The 20,848-nt window shown below is 29.7% G+C and overlaps 3 protein-coding genes across 5 annotated transcripts; 1 reads left to right on the forward strand and 2 right to left on the reverse strand.

Annotated features, from left to right (window-relative positions):
* Positions 1-6,995: 6,995 nt before the first annotated feature.
* On the reverse strand, positions 6,996-8,952 carry AT1G44542 (Cyclase family protein). Its single transcript, NM_103551.3, has 6 exons — positions 8,336-8,952; positions 8,205-8,249; positions 8,034-8,106; positions 7,835-7,932; positions 7,682-7,752; positions 6,996-7,435 (listed from the first exon to the last, which is right to left on the reverse strand). Exons 1-6 carry the CDS (start codon positions 8,736-8,738, stop codon positions 7,310-7,312), a joined length of 816 nt encoding a protein of 271 aa, NP_175091.1. The 5' UTR covers positions 8,739-8,952; the 3' UTR covers positions 6,996-7,309.
* A 3,433-nt stretch (positions 8,953-12,385) lies between these two features.
* NPQ4 (Chlorophyll A-B binding family protein) lies at positions 12,386-15,592 on the forward strand. 3 transcript variants are annotated; one of them, NM_001333231.1, is made up of 5 exons: positions 12,386-12,439; positions 13,784-14,124; positions 14,209-14,322; positions 14,402-14,645; positions 15,112-15,589. In NM_001333231.1, the coding sequence occupies exons 2-5, from the start codon at positions 13,933-13,935 to the stop codon at positions 15,357-15,359; spliced, it is 798 nt and encodes a 265-aa protein (NP_001319163.1). In that variant the 5' UTR covers positions 12,386-12,439; positions 13,784-13,932; the 3' UTR covers positions 15,360-15,589. The 3 variants fall into 3 exon arrangements, with proteins under 3 accessions (NP_001319163.1, NP_175092.1, NP_973971.1); NM_103552.4 differs by lacking the exon at positions 12,386-12,439 and having other exon boundaries at positions 13,676-14,124; positions 15,112-15,592; NM_202242.2 differs by lacking the exon at positions 12,386-12,439 and having other exon boundaries at positions 13,861-14,124; positions 14,402-15,543.
* A 1,664-nt stretch (positions 15,593-17,256) lies between these two features.
* AT1G44608 (uncharacterized protein) lies at positions 17,257-18,714 on the reverse strand. Its single transcript, NM_103553.4, has 2 exons — positions 18,141-18,714; positions 17,257-17,661 (listed from the first exon to the last, which is right to left on the reverse strand). The coding sequence occupies exons 1-2, from the start codon at positions 18,421-18,423 to the stop codon at positions 17,414-17,416; spliced, it is 531 nt and encodes a 176-aa protein (NP_175093.2). The 5' UTR covers positions 18,424-18,714; the 3' UTR covers positions 17,257-17,413.
* Positions 18,715-20,848: the final 2,134 nt, after the last annotated feature.

Raw genomic sequence — 20,848 nt, forward strand, 5'->3', positions numbered from 1 at the left:
GATTGGCGGCTAGGTTTTGAAAAGAAGAAAAAGAAAAGAAAAGTAGGTTTTAGGATATCGAAGCTCTGATACCATGTAAATGCTTAATGTATTGAATATTATTAGAGTAGGAATGTACATATATATACTAAGGCACAGCCCTATGATTAGGGATTAACTAATTACAATTATGTCCTTTAAGACTTCATGTTTAATATACTCTATATCTAATACCAAGAATTTCAAGTTTTTTTTTTTTTTTTTTTTTTTGTCATCAATTTCAAGTTTATATCTTACCAAATTACATCATTCTTCATTCTTGCAGAAAAAAAAATCTTACAAAACGAATACATACCATACTTTATATACTAAGATATTTGAATTTTAAATAGTCACCCACATATTTTTTTAATTTAATTTATTAACTATTTTTAAACCCAATTTCAATATTTTACATTCTATTTGGCAATACTATTTCACTATCTATTTCATCATAATAAACTTGATTTAAATCTACACAATTCATCTTAATCAATATGTGCTAAACTTCTTATATAAAAGTAACATATATCATATCAAATATATATCTTAGTTAATATTAACAAATAACAAATTATAATTAAATAAAAACTCAAAATTGATAAAATTTCTTGGAAAACAAACAATGTTTAAAATATAGTTTTTACCATATGATGTAATCTCATCAGTTAATTTTACCTCATGTCAAACTAATTTTAAATGAGCTAATTAAAATTAATAATTAAAACATAAAAAAATTCTAATAACATTCTCATCAAGTTTTCAAAAATATATTCCTACTAGATTTTAACCCGCGGTATACCGCGGGGACAACTTATTTTTTAAATTAGTATATATAAAAGTTTGCAAATTAAATCTATTTATTTTTATTTTATAGTTTGCAATTGTTATTAAGTAACGTCCTACCAAACCCGTCTCGCCAAATCCGTCCCCTAAAAAAAACCCGCGGTACACCGCTAATTTAAATATATAATTAAAATAAATATTTTACGGGATTGCAATTGTATTTTGGTTTGTCAAACAAATATTTGTTTTAAATAGTTGCCAAAATCTAGTTCAAATTTTGGAGAAAAAAGATTTATTGGATAGATAAAGAATGTATTTAGGTGTGTTTTGCTCATTTTAAGGGATTGCAATTATATTTTTGTTTGTCAAACATTTTTTGTTTTAAATAGTTGCTGAATATATTTGGAATAGTTTTAGTTTGTTAATCAATTTATTGCTGGAAAAAAATCAATAATTAAAAGCCAATGGCAGCCATTGTAAATAAGTCCTAACTCCAGGATTTATTTCACAAAATGGCTGCAAAAATATATATATAGATAAGCTATTTTCCAATTTTTTTGTATTTTTATAATAAAATATAAGTATAGCTATACTATTATTCTCATCTGTTTTTCAGTTTTTTTTTTGTGTTTTCCTTTAGCGAAGAAAAATACTATATTACAATGATAACTATAATTTAATCCAATTAACTTAATCTTAATAACTTGTATTGTGATTTTAAACTCGAACTGTCATCTTTTTTATTAGCTAAGTTTCATGTCAAATGATTTATTTTTAAAATGAATACATGCCAAATTAAATTGGTTTGTTTTTGTTTGGTGAGAAAATATGAGACTATATATTTGTTTATACAGAGGTGGGCATTTACAATTCTTAAATCATTTCCTCTATAATTAAAATTTGATTATAAAATTTCTTTAATTATTCTTAAATCATTTTTAAATATTGTATAATTTCTTAAATCGTTTTTAAATTTGAAGGAATAAGTAATCCTTTTTTATAGATATTGTACCTGTAAATTAGAATTAGTAAAATATTTTTTAATTGATATTTTGTTTAGTAAGATACAAAAAAATTTCTTATCATTATCTTCTTTACTTTTTAAGAATTGTATTATATAAGATATATACTAAAATTTCTTGATAGATGTTTTTTCTAAATAAATAAAAGAAAACTTTATTTTACACGTGTCAAATTTGAGATCGATAAATTTGACATGTGTCACGATTCTATGTGTTACTAACTTTGAAAATAATACTTTATGTAATACTAGATAAGGTCCGCCTAAATAGGCGAGTGTAAGATATAAATGTAAATTTTTATTGATAGTATTCATATTTTATAATTATTATACATTTTAGTTATACGCACTCAATCTTATCGATGATTTTTGAATTCTTAATAGTAACTCACACATTTTTTCTATATTTAATTTAGTAATGAGAATAAGAAAAACAAATTATATCTTACACATTCTCTTTTGCAATACAGTTTAACTATCTATTTCATCATAATAAACTTGATTTTAATTTTATACACTTCACCTTAAGTAATAACAGTTGTATATCAAAACAATATTTATATCATATCAAAACTATATTTTGTAATCTCATAAGTTAATTTTAACTCATGTGAACTAATTCTTTTTTTAATGTAATATTAAATTAGATTAAAAAGAAAATAGCGTCTTAATATCAAGTGCAACTTTTTGTTGAAAACAATTATCTACACATTTATCTATGAAAACATCAATGTTTTTTAATTAGTATTATTATCCTTACTCAATAATTTTTTAAAAATTTTTTTACATGCTAAATTAATCGACCAATAACACATGTAAATTATTTTTTGTTAATTTTCCTTTTAGTTAAGAAAAAAAATAATAAATATAAACATAAAAATTTGTTTCCTTTTTAGTTTTCTATTTTGTTAAGGAAAAAAAATAAAATTTTCTAACATATGTCAATATCTGATCGAGAGACTTGACATGTAGCACAATCCTAAACAAAGCGTGCCTAATTAGGTGGATGTAAGAAATAAATATAATTGTGTATAAATAATCTCTGAAATCTAAATAACTAGCTAGATGCTGACAAGTGTAAGAAAAAAGAGGATCCAACGGCTCCGCAAAAAAACTATAATGAGTTTTTTTTTTGTTTCTCTTGCAATTTATAATAATAATCTACTGAGACAGTAACTAAATAGTTTTCAAACCTTGTGTAAACTAACAATAATAAATAGTTTTTTCTTACATTAGTTTTAAAATAAATATCTTAAATAGTGTACTAAACCGAAAATTATAATTGGGTTTTGCTTTTCTTTTCTTTCTCTGTACTAAAACGGTATATATTAACAATTTGGGTTTCATTTTGTTTTTTCTATTTTGTGAACCAAATGAACTAGAAAAATAATATTTTAAAATAAATCTCTATTAGTAAGAAAAAGAATTGAATCAATGTTGTATATAATACCATTTTTCTCTCTCTCTCCCTATGTCTCTCCTGATACAATTTCTCTCTCGTTAACTCATTCGCAACTCGTCTTCTCATTCGTTTTCGCTCAGTGACTATGGTTGATCTTGCTTTTTTCTTTTTACCTGAAATAAAATCTCAATCTGTCTCAGGATTGATACGAAAACAATATCGAAAAACAGAGGAAGAAATGATAGTTGGGTCTAACTTGATGATGTTCTTGGACGTTAACCAAGATCGACTACAAGAAAACATAGAGTTTTCCTACCAATTTTCCTATGAAAGTTTTGATAGGGGGAGTTATTTCCTACCAAATTTCTATGAATTGGTTACGAAATATATATTTTATAGGAAATTTAAAAGAAAATTCCTACAAAATTAGTCGTCAGAATTTCGTACGAAAATCCTACAAAATTTATCATCGTACGAAATTGGAAGGAAAGTCATGAGAAAAGAATGTAGGAACGATTTCTTTCCAATTTCCCATGAATCCGTTATCGTAGAAAATTAAAAAAAAAATCATTAGAAAAAAATAGTAAAAAATTAGTAGAAAATAATTATTAAAAATAATATATTATTTAATTACTCTACTAAATTCCTACACTAAAATAATATTATTTAATTAACCTATTAAATTCTTACGAAAATTGTAAAACATTGTTCTATGCTTTAATCATAAAATCTGAGATATATAATATTTATAATATTTATTTATAATGGTTTAAACTTTATAATAACTTATTATATTTAGGCAATATATATTAAAAGATAACCAATAGTACTTTAGAACTCCTACATATTCTCATGATTTACCACATTTATGACATTTAAGAGATGGTCCTGTCTTTTCCAATTTTGTTGAGAAGGTTGAACATGATATGTAATTCCAACCATCACGTGACATAATATTAGTAATAGTTGCTTTTACACACAAAAGTTTTTCTGCAATTTTAAAATTCATAAGTTGGGAAATTATTATTTGCATGAAGCTGTATTACCTCAGGGATGTCAAATGCGATAAACTCCTAAATATCATTTATTGAATGTAGCGGTTCTAAAATTGTATTATTCATTGGAGCTTGTTCAATCATGCCGCCAAGGTTAACAAAACACCCACCATCGTAGCTGAAACTAATTAATAAGCCAAATAATTACTTTTAATTGTAATTGATTTTTCATTAATAATTTTTAACTATTTAGATAAATTTTAATTTTTTTTTTAATAAAGTATCTTTTCCGAAAGGCTTTAACAGGATCAAAGTCAAGGTTCAAATAGAATTTGGTTCCAGAAGATGCTGACAAACAAATTGAACCTTGATATGTCTTGATAAGAACATTTGTCATGATGAGAACAATATTATCTTCCAATTGTTCTGCTTATTTTGCCCATATTGTGGCTTGAATTTCCATTCCAATATATATATATATATATATATATATATATAAATTAAAAGAATGATTATTAGGCTAAACATTGTTGTGTCATATCTTTCAATTTTATAAAATCCTCGTGCTTTCGAAATTGAAATTTTTTGAGGGATATTTTACAAAATTGTTGATCGATGGATTTGATTGTTGTTTTTTCTGTTAGTATCATCTGAAATTTTTGATCGAAGACCTTGTAGTTCTTATTGCAATCTTGCACATTAAAGTTGCAAATTTTGATAAGGCTTCCTTCTCATAATTGAGCTCCAAACTTTTCATTAAGAGAATAATGGAGAGACCTTTGAATTTATTTTTCTGTATTTTTTTTTAAAAAAAGATAAATAAATAGGAGAATATTTTTGATTAAAGTCTGAAAAATTATTTTTTCATCAAGTAGGAGGAAATTTATTCCTATGAACTCATTATTTTTTCAAAAAAATTTCTTGCTTCTCACTTTGTTGCTAGACGTACCACCGTTCGACGATAGCATCGTTTCTTGTTAAGTTGATCTATTGTTATATAATCTTTGTTGGTTTTTTGAACTTGTGTCTTCACGATGACAACTATTCTAAATTGTTTCTAAAAAATCGAACAAAAGTAAATGTAAACAACAACCAAGAGTTTTTTTCAAACGTAAGCATGATATAATACGTATTATAGTCAACATAACAACCAAGAATAATATTTTCAAACGCATGCATGATATAATAATACTCTAATAGCAATGTCTCTGGTCATGCGCGTCTAAAGTAGAAAATAAATATGAAAGATGTAAGTATTATAGTCAACAGCCCAGAAAGAAGTTTTACGTACCAAGAGACCCTGCGTAAAAGAGCTTCCCGACGGTTGCTAGCAATTCAAGACCGGAGCCGTCAATAGTGATTTTGAGGTTTTTTTGTTTTGTGTGAGAAAAAAAGAGATTATTTCTTTGTTATATAGAATTATGTATATGTTCCTATACATAATTACAATCTTAACAATTTTAATTGATAATGTTTTGTTTGCAATTTGTTTTTTCTTTTGTAGAATTATGTATATATTCCTTTTTCTTCTATAATTGATAATTAATTTAATATTTCCTTTTCTAATATTTGGTAATATGAATTAGAATTAGTGATTGCTTTTCTAATTTCTATTTTTATCTAATAAGATACAAATAGTTTTTGTATAATTATCTTATTTAGTTTTTTTCAAACAAATTTCCATAAAATGTTTAACTTTTAAGGACAAAGTCATCATTTTTTCTTTCTTTAATAATTGATGTAAAATTTCCCTTTTAAAATATTTGGTAATTTGAATTAGAATTAGTGACTGCTTATCTAATTTCTATTTTCATTATATAAGATGCATATTGTTTTTGTAAAATAGTAAATTTCCATAAAATGTTTATCTTTTAATGAGAAAGTAATTTCCATATAATGTTTTTTCTGAATATATATTTTATTTGATAATTCTCAAAATTTAAGATTGATAAAACGGACGCGTATCATAATCTCGTGAGTTACTAACTTTTGAACCCGTACTTTATATAATAAGATAATCTATATTTTTCTTAATATTTAATTTAATAATTTTGTTTCAAACCAATTTTGCTATACAGTTTTATTTATTTCATAATAATAAACTATATTTTAATTCTACACACTCCGTCTCAATGATATTTGAATTCTAAATACTTGCATACTTTTTCTAACATTTAATTTAGTACTTTTATTTATACCAAATTCAAATCTTACAAATTTCATTTGCAATACAATTTAACTAAATATTTAATCATAATAAACTGGATTTAAACTTGATTTTGATTGTACACACGTCACACTTGATCTTAATGAATAAATGTTGAAACAATTATATCAAGATGATATGTATATAAGAAAAAAATATGAATACCATATCATAATAAATCTATATCTTAGTTAATATTGAAATAGTTAACAAATAACGAAATATAATTAACATAAACAAAAATCCACAAATTAAAGAAAAAGCTTTACCAATAGAATGACGTTGAAGCAATGGTGTTGTTTTCAAAGAGTTTTTATGAGAAAATATGAGACTATCTATTTGTTTAGATATGAGTGTTTTGAATTGTTTTTCTTCTAAGATTAATAATTGATTGTAAAATTTCTATAATTAATGTACTTCATATCAAAAGATTGTATATTCTTTTTGGTTTTAAATTAGTCACTTCAAGTTAGAATTAGTAAATGACTTTTAATTTCTATTTTTTATTTAATAAGATACATATAGTTTTGTGATAATTCATATTTATATTTTAAAAATTTCTTAGTTTCCTTATACTTATTTCTAAAGCTATAATTTCTTACAATTATCTTTTTATAGTCTTAAAATTAAAAAAATAAAATTTATTTTACACGTGTCAAAATCTAAGATCGATAAAATTGGCATGTGCCACAATCCTATTAGTTACTAATTTTGAAAACCATACTTTATATAATAAGATTAGACGCTTCTTTTACAACAAAATCATCCCATATGTTAACATCTTCGATATGGTTATGAGATCTTGGAAGCAAGAAGCCAAAAAGCCTATTGTTTATTATCAGTAATTCATATACAACTTAGATAGAAAAAGATGAACTGAATCACTTGATGAGAATGCATCTCGTTGGTGCTCCTTCCGCTCCAACCAATCTTAACGGTAAGCAATGAAGCGTGTACATTCCTACCTCCACGTCATCCAGCTTCAGCGCTTCGACAGGGATTATATCCTGAAGTCATATTTAAGAAGTATTTCATATACATTCATGCCTCGTCTCATTTTAAGCCTACTTAAGTAACCAACTATATTTCTCACTTTATTAGTTAAATAGCTATGTTCAATCATATTCTATTGGTTTACATCCAAACATCAAATAGATGGTTTCCTTTAGAATTGGCAATGCAACGACAATTTTCAAGAAAACAAAAGCAATGTTTTAGATAGTTGATAATCTTATAGTGATAGATATACTCACCCGTCGTTCAAGTATAAACCTATGCGTCGCAGGTGCTTCATCATAAGCAGCAAATGAAAGATAATCAAGCCCTAGATGAAATGTAATACAAGTTAATAAATACAACATAATAAAAATTAAAAGCTAACTAAACCAAATAATTCCATCTCTTACCAACAAGTTTGATGTCTGTATTTTCAACCAACCATTTCGCCCCATCGACCATAAACCCGACAAAGCTTGAATCAAATTCTTTCTTAAACATAAGCCTCCTGATATCGATTGTAGAGTAAGTTTTGGCTCTTTTATAAATTCTTAGTAGCAAGTTCACAGTAAAATTTTGGTAACACTATCTTTAATTTGTGCAACTTACCTATCAGTGTTCAATGTTTTAAAGAGAACACGACGGATCCCTCTTGGAATATGTAGTGATTTCATAACCTCAGCTAATGATACAACAACCAAATCATTACACAAAAATTTTGTAACAAACATTTAATGAAGATTTTGTAAAAATTTCAATGTTAGAAAACTCTCAACAAACCTGAAATGTTCTTATCTCTTGGAACATCAACCAATAAAGCAGGACCTATAAATTAAATTCACAGAAACCAATTTCAAAAACGATCACTAGCTACTTAAAAAAAAAAAAAAAAGAGTTCCAAAAATGTTTACCATTAAGGATTTGAAGATCAAGTGAATCAGTATCAAAACCAGACTCATAATAATGGTCATGGAAATGGCCTGGTGCATCAACATGAGTTCCAGAGTGAACAGATAGTTCCATCTTCGAGATATTAGCATCGGATCCATTCTTCATACTCACGGCAAGTCTAAGAAAGTTCCCTAGTCCTTCTGAAGACTCCCAAACCGGCAACTCCGGCGTGTACTGGTGGCTGATGTCGTATATCTTCCTTTCTCCGTCATAAACTTCATGGTGGATTGGTTTTACGTCGTAGTGTTGTTTCGTTGCGACGCTGAAGGTAGTGGGAATTGAAGGGAAAGCTTCATCGACGGCGAAGGTTATGTTAATTGAAGAGAAGGAGAGTGTAGTGATAATGATAAGGAGATGGTACATTATTATGGGTCGTAGGTTACAACGGTTCTAGTGGGTATCATTAATCTATAGTTGATAATATTATATAGTATTAATAATAGAGAAATAATAATAACAAATTGGGTTTTGAGTTTGGAGAAACTGTTTGTCTCATAGTGGTATTATCTGGAATTAAAATATTATTTGAGTTTGGAGGAATATTTATTAAATTTTTATGAAATAATGATGCGTAAACATGTGCGATGTAAGATGATTCCCAAACAAGAAAGTCACACAAGATTGATATAGATGACGAAGATGATAAAGTATTTGACTAAGAAAGCGGTGCATAATTTACTTCATTTTTTTCGTTACACAAACTATTGGTTATATTTGCAATCTCATTGATCAAGTTTGTTTATACGTTTTTAAAAAAAATTGATGCGTAAACATGAGATTAAGTGAAGTGGGATAGAAAGAATTTCATATTGGGCATGCCGACATCTTTTAGTTCTATGACTATTTGGATAGTACGTAGAGTGATGATTATAGTAACCAAAATTTTGTGTAGTCGATATATTTACATAATCTAATGTTTTAATTTGGTAACGGACGTTTACTGTTGTGAAAATGATAGACTACTAGTTTATATGTATGTAAGTATGTAAATAAAATAAATGGTATGGTATGCTATTATTCGTATGTGAAAACTTAACGTATAAAGTTTTTTTTTTTTTGATCAAAACATATAGTTATAAATACTAAATTGAGTTTTTGGTTTGGGTAAACTGTTTGTCTCGTGGTGGAATTATGAATTATCTGAAATTGATATATTATTTGGATCTTTTGAATCTTGGATCCTGCCTAATCACATGATCAATTTGGTCTTGCGAGTTGATCTATACCGAACTAAAGAACAACACTTTGACAGATACCCACTTTTTAGTTTTGACCAAACGAAAGATTAACACTTTATCTTCTTTTGCATTTCTTTGGTAAATGGTTTAGTCTGGGAAAGACGGCACGAACTTGTGGAAATTTAGCTTATGTGAAAAACATGTTTTTGAAAAAGGCTTTTTTAGAATAGGTAAATTTAATTTTCTCCTAATTCAGTTACGTGGATAGGACTATAGGAATATGTCTGAAAAGGGCAATTAGCCCCTTCACGGAAACGTTTACGTGAATTGTTTCGAAAATGGACATTTGTCGAAAACACAAAAAACGTCACTAATAACACGGTTTTTAGTCCATTTTAGCTATTGTTTTCTTATATTTCATAGAGAATTTAGTGTTATTCTAGAGCCAAGAAGAGAAGAAACACGTATTTTAGGAGTTACGAAAGTTTTAAGAGTTTCGGAGCAAAAAGTATCAAAAGATCATCAATTCCAATACTTCAGAAGTTTAGCATCCGGCCGAGGTCTTCTCGATCAAAACAACAAGATATCTCGGTATGTAAGAAAGCTAGAAGAGTCAAGATTAACATCAAAGTCTAATCGAAGCAATAGAAGATATGACCCGAAGAGTGGACATATCCCACAAATCGGCCGTTTGGAAAATAATAATCCAAAAAGCATCCCCCCAGAGACTTGAACCCGGGCAGCTCCTCAAGCTTGCCACCGACCACTAGGCTCACGCCTAAACCCTTCCTCTCCGTGTCACCGTCATTAGGCTTTACCATGAATCCCACTACTCGGCATGATCACTTACTCAAACCGGCGGAATTGACGTTCTTACCCCTATACCTAATTCTTAGCCCCAAGTATAAATACTCGTTCTATGCCCGAACCGTAGGTGCGTCTTCACAACAAGCAAACCCTAGCTGCCGCCGACACCGAGAGCTGCTAACTCGCCACCGCACCTTCAAGCTCGAAGAACACCAACTCTCTCTCTCTCTCTCTCTCTCTCTCTCTCTCTCTCTCTCTCTCTCTCTCTCTCTCTCTCTCTCTCTCTCTCTCTCTCTCTCTCTCTCTCTCTCTCATTTTGTATAAGATTCTCTAAGGTGGAGCTTTGCCTCTTGTATTTTACATTCAAAAAAGTAATCTCTAAACCCTTTTTAAGACTTATTCTTCTTTTTCTTATGGTTTACTCAACCCAACTTTTAATTCGCTCTTTTGCCATGAGCTAGTAGATCACTAGTTGGGTTTGAGGGAGTTTCAAAAGGGATTCATGGGGATGTTAAATCTGGTTTAGGTTGGCAGTTTCTATGATTTTGTTTGATCGTTTATACTATTCTTTCTAGTTGAGTTTGATCTTAATGCATGTATGTCTCGCACACCACCTAATACATGATCTTAGGTATTTTATACTTAGCATAATTTCGTATAATTGCTTGAACCTAACTCACAAATGAATATTGTGTTATAACTATGCAAACGCTAAGTTATAGAGCCTTATGGATTAGAATCGAACTTGAACTTAAAGATTTGATCTATGCGTCGGTTTTTCCCTTATTTTGGGGTCTATTGTTTTTTACAAAAATCTTAACAAAATGCGATTCAAAAATTTGAAACCCAATACAAATGCATCATAAAAATTGGTGAAATGCCGGACCAGTCTGTCCTCGATCAACAGCTAGTTGTTCTCTAGATTTTGAAATATCTTGAGGATGTTTACCCGATGTCTCCGTCCCCACGTTTCTGATAAATGAAACGGCAGTAGATAGAAATATATGTGTTTCCTAGTAAGTTAACTGTATTTCTTTGTGACATATTATGTTATGTGTACCATGTTATTTGGCTATTTGCTATGATAATGTATAAATTATCACATAGCGTCCTAGCGAAATTAATAAAATCTATACTCGAAAATCATTAATCTGAAAGTTCATTAACAGATACACGCCAACATAAAACTATAACATGTTAAAGAGAAAAATACTATTTTCTAATTGATTAAATAAAATGTAAAAACATCCAAAAATACATGTCACATTATTGTTATTTTACTTATTAGGTTTGTTCCCAAAGTATATGCCTAAGCCCACTTGTTTTGTAATAACGTGAAATGAGCAGTTCGTGTTCAAACACGTCTTACATGGAGACAATTAATTAAACACCACTTACTTGTTACTACAAATATACTCTTTCGGAGTGTTGCGAGCAATTTATAAGTCGCACATATTTTTGACTCGAATCGAGTCAATCAGGTTTTCTCAAACTATTAGGGATTTTATGTAATATTTTTTTTTAAAAGGTATATTGATGTGAGTTGCCCAAAAAAAGAAGAAGGTGTGATTGATGTGAAATTGTTTTCAAAATAGGGGTTTAATGTATGTACATATAATTAAAATTAAAATGAAAGTTTATGATATTTAAATATTATATGTCCATTTTGAATATATATGATGATTGTTCAATTGATACAATTTAAATTACAAAATAATGAACTTTTTAGTAGAAGACAATGTTTTGTGTTTAAATTATAACTTTAATGAGACTCATAGAAAGAAAACAAATATGCCTAAACCCGCTTGTCATGATGTGAGATGAGGTGTTCGTGTCCAAAGTTCAAACACGTCTCTCATCGAGAAAACTAATTAAACACCAAAAATTATTCCTTTCTGAGTGTTGTGCGAGTATTTGTAGTTTCAAATGTTTTTTACTCGATTCAAGTTTTTACCGTCCCTAACTATTTTAAGGTTATAAGCGGGTGCGGTTGCGGTTACGGGAGTTTGCGGAAACGGGCGATCACGGTTTTAAGCGTTATCAAGCATTTTGAACGACTGGTTGAGCGTTTGATAATAGGTGCGTTTGCGGGAGTTTTATGACTGATAAACCAGCCGGTGCGATAGTAATTAAATAAAAAATAACCAAAATAAATATAATATATTACTATTAAAAGAAATAAAAATATAATATATTAGAAAAATTGATTTTCTGACCAAATAAAAATACAATATATCATCTCGTCCGACTAAAACATTTTCTAATCGAGAAAACAAATCGAAACATGTATTCAATCAAAAAACTCAAAAGAATACAAAATAAAATAAAAACAATGATGCCATGAAATAGTCAAAGAATTACACTAGCTAATGAGTGAATAAAATGATAGATGATACTTATGTTTGATTCTTGATTTTGATTTTCATCGGATGCCATAATTGAGAGAATAGAGTTACAATATATTGATTAGGGTTTTCTAATAAAAATAAGATATATAAAAGATTAGATTATTTTAATTATAGTGATTAGGGTTTGGGTGGAAACCACAATTATTTTAATTAACTAAAAATAGATTATTTTTTTATTTTTAATCTAACCGCTACCGCCCGCAACCGCAAACGCTTGCGGGAAGGAGCTTTTGAAAATTGGCAATTTTGAGCGGTCCAAAGCGATATCTAGCGGTTTCTATGATTGGTTCCAATCGCTAATAACCGCTACCAACCGCAAACGCTGCGTTTATGGGTGGTAGAGGGAGAACCAATCAGCCCTTAACAAAACCGAAAAAACTAAAGATTTGAACCTAAGTGTCGAAGATTCTTTCGGACCAGTCTTTACCACTAGACTACCTAACAAATACGAAAATATGAAGCCAAAATTGTTTTTATACTATTTGCGACCGTAAGTTTGGGTTTAGCCCGCTTGTGTTTGTGCCCGGCTCTGGCTATATTAAAAAAGAATTAGATATTTTTCAAATATAATATTTTTTACAAAATATGTAATTGATGTGAATTTTTTCAATATAGGTGTTCTTATTTATATACATATTATAAAAAAAATTAAGCCATTTCGTTTTTGTAATATCTAATGTACCAGTTCCATTAGTATGTACTTTGCTAGTATAACATACCCTTTTGACGTGAATCTTCTATGAGTATGTTTCTTTAGTTTTGACCAGACACAATTCATTTACATCAATACATAAATTGGATTTTAGTTCCAAAATATGATTTTCTTGAAAGAAATATTTTATATTTTTATTAGAAGGAGTTATTAGTTCGTCATAAATGGTTCTTTGAATATGACATTTATTTTGTTTTTTTGTTTACTGTCTAAATAAGTATAACTTTTAAAAAGTGTATCTAAATTTTTTAAAAACTATTATATTGATAGATTTATTTTTCTCCACAAAAACGTTATCTCCAGTTCACCACATAGAGAGTATGGAAAGGACAATTGGGAGACGTGGACGCACTTTAAGCCCATCAATAGATTTCCCTTATATCTTTTAATCTCTTCACTTCCACAACACAACACAAAACACATCACTGATCCTTCTCTCATCCTCAGAAAGAATGGCTCAAACCATGCTGCTTACTTCAGGCGTCACCGCCGGCCATTTTTTGAGGAACAAGAGCCCTTTGGCTCAGCCCAAAGTTCACCATCTCTTCCTCTCTGGAAACTCTCCGGTTGCACTACCATCTAGGAGACAATCATTCGTTCCTCTCGCTCTCTTCAAACCCAAAACCAAAGCTGCTCCTAAAAAGGTTTTCACATACTCTTTACTTGTCCCACAAGGAACATTTCTTGTGTGTTTGATGGTAATGTTAAGATTTTCATATACATTTTAGGTTGAGAAGCCGAAGAGCAAGGTTGAGGATGGCATCTTTGGAACGTCTGGTGGGATTGGTTTCACAAAGGCGAATGAGCTATTCGTTGGTCGTGTTGCTATGATCGGTTTCGCTGTAAGTCCCCTCTATGAAATACACTAACTTATCTTCCAAGAAAGAAGCTTTAGTATGAAAGCTGTGTTTCTATGCATAGGCATCGTTGCTTGGTGAGGCGTTGACGGGAAAAGGGATATTAGCTCAGCTGAATCTGGAGACAGGGATACCGATTTACGAAGCAGAGCCATTGCTTCTCTTCTTCATCTTGTTCACTCTGTTGGGAGCCATTGGAGCTCTCGGAGACAGAGGAAAATTCGTCGACGATCCTCCCACCGGGCTCGAGAAAGCCGTCATTCCTCCCGGCAAAAACGTCCGATCTGCCCTCGGTCTCAAAGAACAAGGTATCTCTCAACATTTCTATTTCTATCTTTGTTACAATGACATTGCTCTGAACAACCAATGCAAATAATATAACCTGATAGAGTACTATAGTAACTAGTATAACTGAATTGGCCTAAGTGTAGTGTCCGGATCGGCTTTATGTTTATTTATCGTTATCCTAAGATACAAATGTGAGACAAAAGATACTAGCATGGAACTGTCAATCTCCAAAAATAATCTCTAAATGTTTATTTATTTATCGTTGGCCTGATAGATTATTTATCGTTATCAATTTCTATCTTTTTCCCCCATGTAAGCACATTGGTTCCTGAATGGCTTTCTCTAGCAGAGAGTCTCTTCCCGTTAACTTAAATAAAATAGTGTTTCTGAAAAGAAAAAAAGATACAAATATGAGATTACTTAAAGAGTTGCTTGGTCTAATGTTTTGAATAAATTTGAATATGTTTGTTGTTTTGTTGTGTGAAGGTCCATTGTTTGGGTTCACGAAGGCGAACGAGTTATTCGTAGGAAGATTGGCACAGTTGGGAATAGCATTTTCACTGATAGGAGAGATTATTACCGGGAAAGGAGCATTAGCTCAACTCAACATTGAGACCGGTATACCAATTCAAGATATCGAACCACTTGTCCTCTTAAACGTTGCTTTCTTCTTCTTCGCTGCCATTAATCCTGGTAATGGAAAATTCATCACCGATGATGGTGAAGAAAGCTAAATTATCATGTACTTAAATTTAGTAGAGAGTGTGTGACCTTCTCTTCATGTTGAGACAAAAGGAAATGGACAGCTTAAATTGTTGTAATACTTATATCCTTTTGTTTTTAACTTGGAATTTTCTGATTATATATAGTTTTATTACACCTAAGTGACTAGGTGATTGATATCATCTAGCATCTCTTAACAGAAAAAAACTGTGGAATTAGAACAGCTTCATCATAGTTTTTTTTTTTGATAAATCAAACAGAATTTAAAACTAATATGTTAAAGTACATGTTAGGAACTTATTTGATTCCAAAATCTAGATTATAAAATTAATTTGGTAAATCATGAAGGAGCCGTTGTTTTTGCTCTAGTGGTTCCCCAAAAATCAGAACATAATGGCAAGTGTTTATGGCCGCGCGTACCTTCACAAGATAGTTTGCAAAAGTGAAGGTAGCGTCTCCCCTAGAGTGATTTTCTCCATTCGTCTGGTGTACCTGGCTCGTACAGGCCGTCTCTGGGGGTGGCAAGGTAGGCAAATGCCCAAGGTTACTAATCAATTTCAAAAAAATTGTTAAGACTAAAAGGCCCCAATTTTTCCAAAAAAAAACATTTACTAAGAGATTTTATTTTATTTTGAGTTTTGCCATAGGTCTCATAATGAATTGAGCCGGGATCTAAAGCATACACTGCAAGAGTAAATATTAATTTCTATTCTAGAGGACGTCTTCGATGTTGACGAAAAGAAAAGTATCCCATGCAAATCCAGCAACTCTGTCCTATTTCGGACAGTCCAAAAATCGAACTTACGAAACAATTGATCTAAAAATCATGAGCGTTCCAAATACTCCTCATAATGGTAAAATTCATAATCAAACTTCCCAATAAAAAAGAAGCCAAAAACATCTAAAATTTATGTTTACCTGTACCCAACCCTTAAACATGTTTTCAAAAGAATCTCCAAAATCATTCCTTCATCAAACCAAATCAAATCTTAAAATAAAATTTTATATAAAGAAAAAAAAAACTTAAAACCCAAAATGTGAAACGTAACTCAAAAAATAGAAAGCTCTTTCTAACAAAAATAAATATGTTTAAACTTCTAACCCCACGTCATTATCATCTCCTTCGCCGTCTTCAATGTCTTCTCCTCCGGTGATTTTCTCCATGATCTCTTTTGAAGATGAGATTACAAGATTTCTACTGGAAAAGCGCTTAAATTTGATCAACAAAAATCGACTGTTACCATATCAAATACTCCATTATAGAATAGAATAGCTCATGTGGAAAAGCGCTTAAATTTGATCAACACACGATTTTGTGCCTATTTCGACAACGACATACACTTGAAAGTGCTTTATTCGTAATTGATCCCAATATATCAAGATCTAGATAATTTTTCTTTCGAGTTCACGGACTTGACTTCATAGACATACTTTCATACACCAAAGTACTTGGTCTCCAAGATTTAAATCTTTCTCTCCAAATAATGTCCAATAAGACAAGTCTTTCTCTTGATTCGCTTGTGTGGTGCGACGGAGGAGTTTTCAAGCCATTTCAACGGCTATCTCTAAGCAAACGAGGTTCTCTTACATGCGCCTTCTAAATAAACTTTTGCTTTTTCAAAAATTAATTAAGAAGGCTTGATAAAAAAAATTGTTTTTTTTCTATTACTTGGGCCTTTTAATCCCATAAACAAATGTATTACATGTCCTTTTAGAAAAGCTTTTAGTTTCTTTCTTTTAGTTTTCTTTTGTCTGTTTTAATACAATTTTTTTTTGACATTTTGAAAAGCGGCAATGATTGATTAAGTTATAACTTATGATTAATCGTTGATCATTGTTAATCTTTCTGTAGATCGGTTTTGCAATGAATAACGACATAGGTTGTTGTTTGGTTAATGTTTTTTCGTTGTGAATCGAATATTGATTTCATCTTAGAGTTGCAAATAATTAAGTATAAATTATGTAAGAGAAAAAGAACAAGAAGAATACCTATAACAAAAAAATTATTGTAAATTTTGAGAAGTTATTAATCTTAGAGTTTCTGTTAAGTGGGGGACAAAGGCCTTCACCAACTTCTACTCAAGTCATCTTCACTTTTAACCTTGGCGGACAAGTGACATGCTCTAGACCGGCTTTTGAAACTGATGACGTGTAAGAGTCTACGAATCCGTTTTCTCCACGACAGTAGAGGAGGAAGTGGTGTGGACTGAGGAACAAACTCCTTCTTCGTGTGGACATGTTGATATTGCGTTTCTTTTCCTTTCTCCCATGAAGTTGCTCGGTTGTCTTCGAAGTTGATCGAAATGAATGAATCTATAGATATATAAAATAAATTAATAGAGCCACCTTGTACCGTTGATCTTTATGGACGTTTTAAATTTGGTAATTATTATTGAAATATTTACTCTTTTAGTTAGATTTAATATTTTTTCTTAACCTAAGAATCCGCAAATAGGTAAACAAAATTATAAAGTGAAAATATTTGAAAAGTTAAATTAAAATATTATTTATTTAATAAACAAAAAATATATTATTTATTTAGAGAAGGGAAAAATGATCATTTTATTCTTCAACTATTTGTAATTAACGTGTGCGCAGTTCTAATTATTGACTTAACAAATTTGGCCCAAAATTTGGTCAATGTTAATGTTTACTAGTTAATAGAAAAACGTTAAATTAGTCGATTAAAACTTAATAAATTCAGAAAATGAGAGTGGATATATAAATATTTGTGGCTATTTACTATATATATACTCTCTAAATTAAATAAAAGAGTTTAGTACATATGGTACCTTCTGGACTGATAATGGAGGTGTTCTGGTGATCGGACTTGTGATGTCGGAGTTCGAAGAAGCTAAAGAAGGAGAAGAGTCTGATGGGTTTCTTTCTAGAAGAATTTTGAAGGATGGTTTTCGGGATGGTTTGGTAGGAAGAAGGAGGACATGGAGGGCGTAATCTCTGTAGAGAAGCCACGACCAAAAGCCTCTCGTTAAGACAGAGAGGACACACACCTTCAATAACATCTACTGGATGGATGTTACAAGAAGATGTTGAGCTTTTGTTCTGTCCTTTCATGGCTTGTCTAAGAGAGAGAGAGAGGTGAAGAAATCGAAGACTGTTTTTGTTTAGAGACTTGATTCGGCAAATCTACTTAAGATGGTGAGAAGCAGAATTTGTGTGTGTGTGTGTGGGTGGATATTGGTTTATGAGCTGTCACTATTTAGAAGATGTTAAATAATGAATGTAATCTGATTTTGAAATTTAACAATGATTCGAAATACGATCATGATTGGTAATGAAAAATATTATAGTTAGGGAATAGTTATTAACACTGTCAATGGTTGGTACATGATCGTTAAAAATTCCTAAATTAGTCTGGATTTCATGTATGACAAAACCATGACTCATATGGATTTAAGTAATTGAAAAGTGTGAACTTAAAGTGTTAAAGGTTACGGCGAATTTTGGCAGATTTTGACGAATAGCTTATTTTAATATTTTTCCGATTTTAAAATTATATAAATACTATTTTAGAATAAAATATATAAATATAATAAATAAGTATGTATCTATTCATTATATTAAAAGAGATTTTGTTTTTTTTATCAATTGATATTAATCAAAACTCAAACGAGCTATTTTCGAAGGAAATTGGTTATATATATGATATGACTAAAAGATTTTTGTTCTTGTTGGAATATTAAATGAACCGCTACTTTCACTTTTGGTGAATGAAAACATTGGTAGTAAAAAACTGGTAACTATGGAAAGATACCCAAAAGTATGCATTTGCAATCAAACATTCTTAGATACCTAAAAGTATGCATTTGCAATCAAACATTTTTATGTGCGTTTAGCACTTTAGTTTAGTTTAAATCTAGATTATTCCATTCTGAGTGAGATGAACTAAAAGTAATAATAATATATAGTTTATTTTAAATTAGTTAAGACATGTTAAAATCTAAATTCCTTAAACTTGTCATGTGTCATGATCTCGTGAGTTAGTAACTATCAAAATCGTACTTTATATAATAAGATACGGCATTTTAAGTAATGACTCCAATATAATCATCGAATTATGTAAAATAACTCGATTTCCAAGGCAACTATGATTTATGGAGTTATCTAAAAAACTCTTATTTCAGTTGTTTAGAGAAAGTAAATTTAATCACGCCATATCGATTTTTAAATGACATTTTGCACTCAAATTATAACTTGTTTCTATTGTTTTCCTACTCCGTCAAATAAAATGTATACACTAAAAACCTAAACGACAATTATAACCAACTTGTGATAACTCATTGTTAGAAAAATCAATCCTGAATTGAGAAGGATTTGAATTTTCTATTACAATTTCAATCATAGTTGATCATTGATATCTCAAATGACAAGAATATCCGACTTTTCACATGTTTGAAGATGATGGACTTTGTTCAAGACCACATGATAATTATAATAGAAGTTGAACCTTATTGACCCTTATAAATAAGCTATATATGTAAACATATACATGTGAGATTGGTAAACATGTGAATGTTGGTGGGTGAAATGCTAATATGCTTGAATGGCATAATCCTTGCATATGAGAAAACTAAAAGCAAACCAATTATCAGGCTGTAATTGGGTCCACACTTTTGGCTCTCCACAATTATTGCCAAGTCTTATATCTTTTGTATATATAACAGTTTCAAAAGTGCATTTGAGTTTGGGAATGTTGTGCTGTTTTTTGTTTTGTAATGCAAATTTGTATATGTTTTCTTTTCGTTAACTTTGACCAACGCCAATGTTTATCTTCTTTTTCTGGTCATTAAAAGTCCTTTAGGTTAACAAACGAATTAGGGTCTGTTTGTTTCATCATTTATCATTTCCATTCAAATGATTCACTTACATGATTTATTTGAATAATACATTTAAATGATATGTTTCATTATTTGTAATTTAATTTAAATGAAGCATTTAAATGGATCTTTATTTGTTTGATCATTTTGTACTTCATCCACATTGTCATTTAGATAAAAATGACTAAGATACTCATGCTTTCATTTTGAAAAATGACAAATATTCAACATTTGGATAGATCATTTGGATGGAGAAACAATATTAAATTACAAATGAAAATTGATTAAAATACTCATGCTTTTATTTATTTAAACTCTTCGACAAATTGATTGATTAATATATGCAATGAGTATTACAGTTTTTAAAGTCAATCCACGTAAATATACTGTGTTGTACCATTGTTCATTCAATAAACTTTTTCTCCAAACAATATTATATTTTTACGCTTTTTGGACTTCCAACTTAAACCAATTACCAATAAATTGATTGATCAATATTTTTCTTTTATTAATCAATTTCTTTTTCATTTTTCCTACTAGATTAGAACCCCTATGATACACAAGTTTAGTATTCTTTTTTATTAAAAGTTAATAAATAAAAGAATATTTAAAAATATGGAAAATTTTCTAAATATTTTTTCACTAAATAATATAAAAATTAT

Source organism: Arabidopsis thaliana, assembly GCF_000001735.4.
Source record: "Arabidopsis thaliana chromosome 1 sequence".
NCBI classification, from domain to species: Eukaryota; Viridiplantae; Streptophyta; class Magnoliopsida; order Brassicales; family Brassicaceae; genus Arabidopsis; species Arabidopsis thaliana.

Bases quoted from the DNA above. Each gene is read 5' to 3' on its own strand.
- AT1G44608 (NM_103553.4), bottom strand. From the start codon at position 18,423: ATGAAAGGACAGAACAAAAGCTCAACATCTTCTTGTAACATCCATCCA. The intron at 17,662-18,140 runs GTACCATATGTA...ATATATCTATAG, and splicing joins CTCCATTATCAGTCCAGAAG to ATTCATTCATTTCGATCAAC.
- NPQ4 (NM_001333231.1), top strand. From the start codon at position 13,933: ATGGCTCAAACCATGCTGCTTACTTCAGGCGTCACCGCCGGCCATTTT. The intron at 14,125-14,208 runs GTTTTCACATAC...TATACATTTTAG, and splicing joins CCAAAGCTGCTCCTAAAAAG to GTTGAGAAGCCGAAGAGCAA. The intron at 14,323-14,401 runs GTAAGTCCCCTC...TTCTATGCATAG, and splicing joins TTGCTATGATCGGTTTCGCT to GCATCGTTGCTTGGTGAGGC.
- AT1G44542 (NM_103551.3), bottom strand. From the start codon at position 8,738: ATGTACCATCTCCTTATCATTATCACTACACTCTCCTTCTCTTCAATT. The intron at 8,107-8,204 runs GTTTGTTGAGAG...TTGTATCATTAG, and splicing joins AAGAGATAAGAACATTTCAG to CTGAGGTTATGAAATCACTA. The intron at 7,933-8,033 runs GTAAGTTGCACA...AATCGATATCAG, and splicing joins AAAACATTGAACACTGATAG to GAGGCTTATGTTTAAGAAAG.